Raw genomic sequence first — 10,505 nt, 5'->3', positions numbered from 1 at the left:
TATTAATCCGGGGTCGCCACAGCGGAATGAACCGCCAACTTATCCAGCAAGTTTTTATGCAGTGGATGCCCTTCCAGGCGTTACCCATCTCTGGGAAACATCCGCGCACACATTCACACACACACACTCATACACTACGGACAATTTAGCCTACCCAATTCACCTGTACCGCATGTCTTTGGACTGTGGGGGAAACCGGAGCACCCAGAGGAAACCCACGCGATGGCAGGGAGAACATGCAAACTTCACACAGAAACGCCAACTGAGCCGAGATTAGAACCAGCGACCCAGCGACCTTCTTGCTGTGAGGCAATAGCACTACCTGCGCCACTGCCTCACCCGGATAGTAATATATATATATATATATATTTATATATATATATATATATATATATATATATATATATATATATTATTTTTAAATGTTTGATCTCTGAATCATACTTTTCACAAACAAATGACTCTTTTGAACTGGTTCTTTTACATAAAATTCTAAATTGAGTAGCTTTGTGTGTTTTTGTGTGCGTGTGTTAAAAATGTTGCAAAACTTCGACATAAGCTTTATTAAATGTGGAAAAGCTTGTTTATCCCTTCATGACCTCTCAGTTAGATTACTGTAATGTGTTATAAGGTGGTTGCCCTCTAGACCTTATTAATAAATTTCAATTGGTTCAAAATGCAGCTACTATAGTGAACAAATAAGTATGAACATATTACTCCCATTCTATCATCATTGCATTGGTTCCCTATTAAACATTGTATACATTTAAAAAATCTTATTGACTACTCATAAAGCCCTGAACGGCTTAGCTCCCCAGCATTTGCAGGAGCTTCTGGTGTATTACAACCCTTCTTGTGTACTATGCTCAGTTCATTCTTGACAATTCTTTATTTCTAGAATTTCAAAATTTACATTTATATTACACCGAACTAAACTAAACTGAACTTCAACTCTAAATCCTGGACTGAAGCAGTTTTAATTTACTAGAACGTCTATGTTAATCTGCTTTGACACAATCTACACTGTAAAAGCGCTATAGAAATTGAGATTAATTAAAGTGTGTGTTTGTGTGTGAGCGTAAATCTGCAATGTACAGAATTAGGGAAGTTCAGTTCCCAAACAAAACAAATGACTCTTATGAACTGGTTCTTTTAAGTGACATTCTAAATTATGTAAAGTGTGTACGCAGAAGGAGCCCAATGTGAAACAATTCAAGTGATGTGCCTAATTGCAACGCTGAAAACTGCGGTTAAGGACACCTCCGTGAAGTTGGCACCCCATAAAAACAAATAATCCCCAAAACTATGCCATTCGTTTGTGCTACGTTTGTGCTGATTTGTGCCGCAAAAACGAACGTTTGTGCTGGTTTGGGGTCTGAGATATTAAGCATTATTTTTTTAACCGTGTGACGTCACTCTCCACCCCATGTTGCGCAATTGACTTCAAAACAGCACGGGTCGTTTGTGCTCGGTTTGTGCTGGTTTGTGCCGTTAAAACGAACACGGTATCTGTTTTCCTCTTTTAGATATAAGCAAAATATTTCGGGAGCCGTGACGTCACTCTCCACCCCATTTCCTCCAAATTGCACAAAACTGGTATCATTCGTTTGTGCTGGGTTTGTGCTGGTTTGTGCCGTTAAAATAAACACTTTATCTATTTTCGTTGTTTAGATATAATCAAAATATTTCGGGAGCCGTGACGTCATTCTCCACCCCATGTTGTCTAAATCACACCAAACTGGTCTCATTCGTTTGTGCTCGGTTTGTGCTGGTTTGTGCCGTTAAAATAAACACTTTATCTATTTTTATTGTTTAGATATTGCCTTATCAAAACATTTCGGGAGCCGTGACGTCACTCTCCACCCCAGGTTGTTTAAATTGCACAAAACAGGTGTCATTTGTTAGTGCTGGATTTGTGCTGGTTTGTGCCGTTAAAATAAACACTTTATCTATGTTTATTGATTAGATATTGCCTAATCAAAACATTTCGGGAGCCGCGATGTCATTCAGCGCCCCATTATTTCCTCTAAATTGCACAAAACAGGTGTCATATGTTAGTGCTGGATTTGTGCTGGTTAGTGCAATAACAATTAACACTTTATCTATTTTTATTGATTAGATATTGCCTTATCAAAACATTTCGGGAGCCGAGATGTCATTCAGCGCCCCATTATTTCCTCTAAATTGCACAAAACAGGTGTCATATGTTAGTGCTGGATTTGTGCTGGTTTGTGCAATAACAATTAAGACTTTATCTATGTTTATTGATTAGATATTGCCTAATTAAAACATTTCGGGAGCCGCAACGTCACACAGCGCCCCATTATTTCCTCTAAAATGCACAAAACAGGTGACATTCTTTAGTGCTGGATTTGTGCTGGTTTATGCCATTAAAATAAACACTTTATCTGTTTGTATTGTTTAGATATTGCCTAATCAAAACACTTTGGGAGCCGCGACGTAACTCTATATTGCACCAAACAGGTGTCATTCAGTTGTGCTGGTTGTGCCGTTAATAAACACTTTATCTGTTTTCCTTGTTTGGATTTAACCAAAATATTTGGTTAGATTTGTGCTGGTTTGTGCCATGAAAATGAACAACATATATTTATATTTGTGCACATATGTTACTTTCGTTTGCTCACAAATTGTGCTCGTTTGTGCTGCAAAAATATTATGTGTAAAAAAAATAATATCAGATCATTAAGAGGTCTCTCCACCCCAGTTGCTACATATTTACTAAAAGAGTCTCGTTTGTGTGCGTTTCATTTGTGCTGGATTGTACCTGAAAGTTTCGTTAGTGTTGCTTCTTTTATTAAAATATTGAATGAAAGATAATGATATCAGCTACCCGCATATTTTAAAATATTTAAATTTGTTTGTGCTGATAGAAATTTTGTTTAAGATGCTTTTTTTTTTAGATAGCCTAGGCCAAGGTTATCCTGAGATCTTTTTATTATTAGAAAAAGCATGAAGGATGCGAACATAATTTTGACATATTTATTCCAAGTAAAAGGGCTTGGCCAATATAAAGATAATTGGCTACAACCCTGCTACTTATCTACTTCGTTTTAGTCTCATATGAGTAGCCAGCATGCTTAACGATAGGGGAAAAAAATAATTTCAAAAAAATATAAATAATTTTTATTAATTTTATTTATTAATTTTATAAAAATGTATTAATATACATTTTGTTTTACCTGTTTAACCATGCAGCGATTTTCTCTTAAATACTCTTATCATCTGGTCGTCCATATTAGGCTGCTTTCGTATTTAAACTAGCAGCCTAAACTTTTCTGTTGTGGTAGGTAGGCCTACCACTTATGATTAAGTAAAGCAGCTTTAGTGGACTTATTTAGTCAATATTTATTTTATGGGGAAAAATAGATTATAACACATGCAAACACATAGGCTCTGCGTTTTCTACAGATAAGTTTTGGTTTTCGTGATTGTGTTGTTTGTCATACAGTAAAAGAACAATGTCCAAATGGCAATAAAATAACAATAAATAATTGATTAATTAATTACAATTAATAATAATAATGATAACAATAACAACAATCATATAAAATATTTACATTCACTTAATTGGTAAACACTGTGCGTTTTTATCACGGGCTGTAGGATGTTATTTTGACCATTTTGATTTGGTTTAATAAAAGATAAACATGTAATATTTTGTCACATTTTAGTTATCCTTAGTTATCTTCTTATTATTGTCATTATTATTAATATTATTATATTTATTTTATATTTAATAACTTGTAGACTCTTTAAACAATGAGGAAATAATTAAACTTTTTTAATTCAAGGCCCAGACAGCTTGTTTTGTAATTTAATGCCGGCTATAGGCTACCACCAGAAGGACGGTTATACGGCGTGTTGTGATGTCGGCCGTCACCGGAGAAAATTAATTTAAACTTTAAAACTTTAATTTTTTGGACTTTTGTTTGAAAGCTTTAGTGGCACTGTAGCTGTCCAAGGTACTGTTGTATAATTTAAATTATAGCCTATATATGCACCAATAAACAAGTCGAATGAATGAATGAATGAATGAATGAATGAATGAATGAATGAATGAATGAAATATAGATTCTTAAATGTTGATATTGTTTTTGCTAATAAAAAATAACAAATGTTTAATAAAAACAAAATGAGCAATTTTTAATATTTATACAATTCAGTTAAATATAAGCTGGACATTTTTGAGGACATGTAATTTCTCTGTGATCTTTAATATATACTGGGTAGCTATATTTTCTAAAATCTCAACCAGGAATTGCTTTAATATGAATATGCTTTACATCCTGATATGCTGTTGTTTCATTTTCATTTTTATTCAACTTGAAAAAAATCGGTATTTAATGTTTGAATACTAAAATGAATAGCAGCCATTGTTTAAATGGTTATTTTACCAACAAAATGTATATTTTATATTTTTATCAACTTTTGATATAAAACCTCTGTGTAATTTATTGATTGTTAAAAATGAAATAATTTAAGTGCTATATTTTTTATTAGTGAAAGTGCACGCTTACTTTGCCCAAGGCCTGTCAAAAAATATATTTCTGCCACTATAATACAAATGCACTATTATTGTTTTATTATCATTGTTTATTTTTCTGTAATGTATAAAATTTTTGATACATTTATTTCCCCTCCAATCATTTTCATTTATCACGTTAAATTTTGGTCATTTTCCCTCCAAATAAAATTGATTTGCTGTCTTGCCTGGTTTAGCACGGAATGTGAGCCTAACAGTTCAGCATACAAAAGGGTCCGAACGATTGGAAAAGCGGCTTTTAAAGAGACAAACTATATGCGAAATTTGTTTCAAAAAGATATTTTTTTTCCAAAAAAAATATCCGAATTATATTTTAATTTGAGGCCAACTGTGCGGGTGGATGATTTCCAGTCAGTGGAAAGTAGGCCTATGAATTTAATATGCCTCATATTGTATCACAATCTTCTGTCATATATTTGCAATTTTTTAAATATGTCATAACACAAATGAGACTATTTTAGTAAATATGTAGCAACTGGGGTGGAGAGACCTCTTAATGATCTGATATTATTTTTTTTACACATAATATTTTTGCAGCACAAACGAGCACAATTTGTGAGCAAACGAAAGTAACATATGTGCACAAATATAAATATCTGTTGTTCATTTTCATGGCACAAACCAGCACAAATCTAACCAAATATTTTGGTTAAATCCAAACAAGGAAAACAGATAAAGTGTTTATTAACGGCACAACCAGCACAACTGAATGACACCTGTTTGGTGCAATATAGAGTTACGTCGCGGCTCCCAAAGTGTTTTGATTAGGCAATATCTAAACAATACAAACAGATAAAGTGTTTATTTTAATTGCATAAACCAGCAAAAATCCAGCACTAAAGAATGTCACCTGTTTCGTGCATTTTTTTTTTTTTTATTAAAGCGTTCAACAAGAGTACAAAAATATACAGAAAAGGTACAAAACCTTTAACAACAAGGGTAGAGAACAGAACAAAACAAAATGACAAACTAAAGAATATGCCAGGGGAAATATAAATTACAAAAAGCACTTTAAATTTAAAGCAAGGTCACAGTGATGTTTACAAGATCACATACAATACAGTCATCTATTATAAAAAAGAGAGAATATTGTAAGATTCACATAGTGTTACGGATTTTAAAGCTTTACCTGTTTTGTGCATTTTAGACAACCTGGGGTGGAGAGTGACGTCACGGCTCCCGAAATGTTTTGATAAGGCAATATCTAAACAATAAAAATAGATAAAGTGTTAATTGTTATTGCACAAACCAGCACAAATCCAGCACTAACATATGACACCTGTTTTGTGCAATTTAGAGGAAATAATGGGGCGCTGAATGACATCGCGGCTCCCGAAATGTTTTAATTAGGCAATATCTAATCAATAAACATAGATAAAGTGTTAATTGTTATTGCACTAACCAGCACAAATCCAGCACTAACATATGACACCTGTTTTGTGCAATTTAGAGGAAATAATGGGGCGCTGAATGACATCGCGGCTCCCGAAATGTTTTGATTAGGCAATATCTAATCAATAAACATAGATAAAGTGTTTATTTTAACGGCACAAACCAGCACAAATCCAGCACTAACAAATGACACCTGTTTTGTGCAATTTAAACAACCTGGGGTGGAGAGTGACGTCACGGCTCCCGAAATGTTTTGATAAGGCAATATCTAAACAATAAAAATAGATAAAGTGTTTATTTTAACGGCACAAACCAGCACAAACCGAGCACAAACGAATGAGACCAGTTTGGTGTGATTTAGACAACATGGGGTGGAGAATGACGTCACGGCTCCCGAAATATTTTGATTATATCTAAACAACGAAAATAGATAAAGTGTTTATTTTAACGGCACAAACCAGCACAAACCCAGCACAAACGAATGATACCAGTTTTGTGCAATTTGGAGGAAATGGGGTGGAGAGTGACGTCACGGCTCCCGAAATATTTTGCTTATATCTAAAAGAGGAAAACAGATACCGTGTTCGTTTTAACGGCACAAACCAGCACAAACCGAGCACAAACGACCCGTGCTGTTTTGAAGTCAATTGCGCAACATGGGGTGGAGAGTGACGTCACACGGTTAAAAAAATAATGCTTAATATCTCAGACCCCAAACCAGCACAAACGTTCGTTTTTGCGGCACAAATCAGCACAAACGTAGCACAAACGAATGGCATAGTTTTGGGGATTATTTGTTTTTATGGGGTGCCAACTTCACGGAGGTGTTAAGGACGCCATAAGAAGCGGCAAGATTTACACCCGCGGACGAAACGCTTTTCCTAAAAGAAATCACACAGCCGCTAACTTAACACACTTTGAACAATATACCCGTCCGCTCTCTGAACAGGAATGGATGTGTTTTCAGGCACAAGAAAAGGAGTTCAGAGAAACTCTGGACGTGAAATTAATGAGCGATAAACAAGTCATATTCTTTACCGGTAAAGATCCGCGTCATTGGACAAAATTAATATCCATCCTCTGTGGAGTATATTATAAGAACGGAACTTACACAATAGTGCACAGAGACGGACGGCCACTAGGCCTGCCTTTGTTGAAATATACAGCGAGAATTCTGAGAAAATTCCCTCTTTGTGGAGCATTCCCATTCGAATTTGAACAGCACACACTCACTGAATGGATAGATCACCAGCTGCGCTACATACGGAAAATTATTCAACCAGCGCTCAACAGAGCGACAAAATCCAGCAGAGCGAGAGAGTCAACTGAGGTGAGCCAAAATGAGCTCGTTTATCTCTGGAAACATCGTAGAGGTAAAGCCATTGACATCATCTTAAATAATAGTACTCACCCGATTCCTCCTCCTGCCATAAGTGATCTGTCTAAGGTATATGAATACTATGTTAAGAAGTGTGGACCGAGGCAGCAGCATCACCAGCGCGACAGCCCCCCATGGTGTGGCATCCTTGGCCCGGTTGATATCAACACACAGCCCAGAATTTCCAACTTCACCACAAATGAAATCACAGAAGTGCTTCTCAGCCTTCCCAACAACAAGGCTTGTGGAGCTGACGGGGTAACTTATGAAGTGCTTAAAGCAACAAAACACTTTACAGCAACGACGCTAACACAGATTTTCAATGTCTGCTTAATCAATGGAAAAGTTCCTGATTTGTGGAAAGGAGCCATCATCCACAGGATTCCCAAGAAAGACAACATTCCGGAAGACCCCTCCACCTGGAGGGATATATCACTGCTGCCCTCCATTTACAAGGTATTTATGAAATGCATTGTAAATCGTATTCTGCCTTGGCTTGTGGATTCTGGTATACTATCAACAAAGCAAAAAGCATATATAGAGAGGCAAGGAATGAACGAACATGTCTTCTGTTTGAAGACTGCTATTGATGACTTTAAACACGAGTCCTCACGCTTTTTTGCTGTGTTTCTTGACTTTCGGGATGCTTTTGGGTCTTTACCTCATAGTGAAATGATTCGCTCTCTTGAAGAGATTAAACTGCCAGAGCAGTACAGACTCATAATTAAGGATGTATATGAGAAATCCTTTATACAAGTAATGTGCGGACAGCAATTGACAAAACCCATAAAGCTTACAGTTGGAATTAAAACAGGCTGTCCTTGGAGCGCAGTGAATTTTATTCTAGCATTAAACCAATGGCTGAAATGGATCTGCCTCCTCGCCCCGCCCGATGTCATATCTCCGAATCCCGTCCAAGCCTACGCAGATGACGTCGTCTTAGTGTCAAGAGAGGAAAATGTCATTACCAATATGTTGTCAGACACTGACCGCTTTCTGCAGTGGTCTGGACTCGAGGTGAAGAACAGCAAGTGTGCAGTGTTTTATGAACGCCGATCCGGCGGCAACAGGTGGTACAGAGCCAAATATGACCATCCACCTGTGTTCACAATCTCAGGAAATGCGATCAGAGTTTATGCCAGACATGAGACTTATAGTTACCTTGGACATAAATTTAACGTAGCTGGAGAATGGCAAGAACAACTGAATGAAATCTGCAATGAATATTTTAGCAGACTGGACAAAATAGATCGCTGTCCCCTACCAGCCTGTCTAAAACTTCAAGCAGTTCGTGAGATCGCTCTCTCCAAAATACAACATCTGTTTGCTAACGTACACATCTCAAAGAAAGCTTTAAAGCAAATGAATGATAAGGCTGTGCAGCTGGCGCGAAAATGGCTATGTCTTAATACACACACGACAAGAAGTATTTTATTCACTAATAAAACAGAGGGCGGACTCGGGTTTCCCAATATCGAGTGGATCTACACAGCTACTAGGATAAACCATCTATTGCACATGTTGAACAGCGATGACCCGACAGTACAAAGGCTAGCCCGGAGCTCACTCCTTCTGGATCTGGGTAAACGCAAGGTGCCATATGCAGCTGAAGGAGAACCAAGTTTCTTAGGATTCAGAAAGAAACTCAATGGTAGGCTAGATACAGCGTCTGTGGGATTTGGAGTGCGCTCAGACTGGCCGGACCTGAATGACTTGTGCAGCAGCAATAACATACAGCTGAGCTGGAGGAACACGAGCGGACAGCAGGTGAAAGTCAGCGATGAGGCGATCATGGACATTGATAACACATCTGCTAAAGCAACTTTAGATAATGGTGGAGAAAAGAAGGAGCTGAAGGGCAGGACGTGCAGATATGAGATTCTCCAGCACTTTTACACACAGCAGCGCAGTTACTGGACTCATCTGCGGCTGCAGGGCAAACTGGCCTGCCTGCAGAGCGCGGATCACACAGTCTCACACACTGCGCTACACAACCCCGCTATTGACCACACTATTCTTAAGTTTGTCATTAGAGCTCGTTTACAAACACTTCCTACAAAGTTTAATCTGTCCGTGTGGTACCCGAAACACCACGAGCCCTTCTGCTTATTACATAGCGATAGAACGGTGGAATCAACAGCGCACATAATGAACGGCTGCCCCGCGTTCAGAGGCATGTACATCACACGTCACGATCGCATTGTGAACATCACAGCTAAAGAGGTGGACAGAGTCAGTGTGCACAGTGCACTATACACTAACAAGACTGTACGAATGAACTGGTTTCCATCACTGAGCAGTAATGCACATGTTCTGAGTGCTGTCATTAGAGATTTTCCAAACACTCCTGATATTGTTGTTGTGAATGAAGTACTGAAAAACATTCTGATTATGGAAGTAGGTTGTTGTTTTGACTCATACATGGATCTGTGCTATTCAGAAAAAATGCTGAAATATCAACCATTAGTGAATGCTCTGAAAGTGTGTGGCTACAACACAAAGTTGGTGGTTTTAATTTACGGTAGCCTTGGGCATGTTCATAAACTGTGTGTGAGAGGACTACAAATTGCCGGACTCAGTAAAAAAAACTCTAAACAAATTGCAAAGTATTGTTCTGTATCTGCAATAATAGGCAGTCTTCATGTGTGGAGAAGACGATGCCATCTCTATCCTTAATCCATTTACTTAATACTGCACGTAGAATGGATTGAGTGTCTAGTGCCACGCAAAAGATCATCAATGGTTGCATGCTGCTTTTATTGTGAAACATTATGGGCTCCTTACGATTATTTGGATGCTGTGTTGTTTTAATAGTATTAGTCATTCCAAATAAAATGAATCAAATGTGTGTGTGTGTGTGTGTGTGTGTGTGTGTGTGTGTGTGTGTGTGTGTGTGTGTGTGTGTGTGTGTGTGTCTGTGTGTGTCTGTGTGTGTCTGTGTGTGGGGGTGCGTGTGTGTGTGCGCACGTGCGTGTGCGAGTGCGAGTGCGCGCGTTCGTGTGCGCGTGCGCATGCATGCATGTGTGTGAATTTGCATGAATCTGTGCTTTACAATGGTCTAATTGCCAAACAATTGATTTATATGAATTAGGTCTTTTAAATGAATCAGCAAAAAATAGTGCTTATCAATAAAGTCTAGTTCAAAATTAAATGACTTATTTTGTTTGGTTT

At 37.6% G+C, this 10,505-nt stretch overlaps 1 protein-coding gene across 1 annotated transcript; it reads left to right on the top strand.

The window, feature by feature from the left end:
- Window positions 1-1,180: 1,180 nt before the first annotated feature.
- LOC147841824 (uncharacterized) lies at window positions 1,181-10,182 on the top strand. The gene is made up of 2 exons (XM_087273934.1): window positions 1,181-1,249; window positions 6,781-10,182. The coding sequence occupies exon 2, from the start codon at window positions 6,912-6,914 to the stop codon at window positions 10,008-10,010; it is 3,099 nt and encodes a 1,032-aa protein (XP_087130060.1). The 5' UTR covers window positions 1,181-1,249; window positions 6,781-6,911; the 3' UTR covers window positions 10,011-10,182.
- The last annotated feature ends 323 nt before the right edge of the window (window positions 10,183-10,505 follow it).

This window comes from Danio rerio, chromosome 11 (genome assembly GCF_052040795.2).
Source record: "Danio rerio strain M-AB ecotype USA chromosome 11, GRCz13ab, whole genome shotgun sequence".
Lineage (NCBI taxonomy): Eukaryota > Metazoa > Chordata > Actinopteri > Cypriniformes > Danionidae > Danio > Danio rerio.
This window is presented reverse-complemented; position numbering and strand designations above follow the sequence as displayed.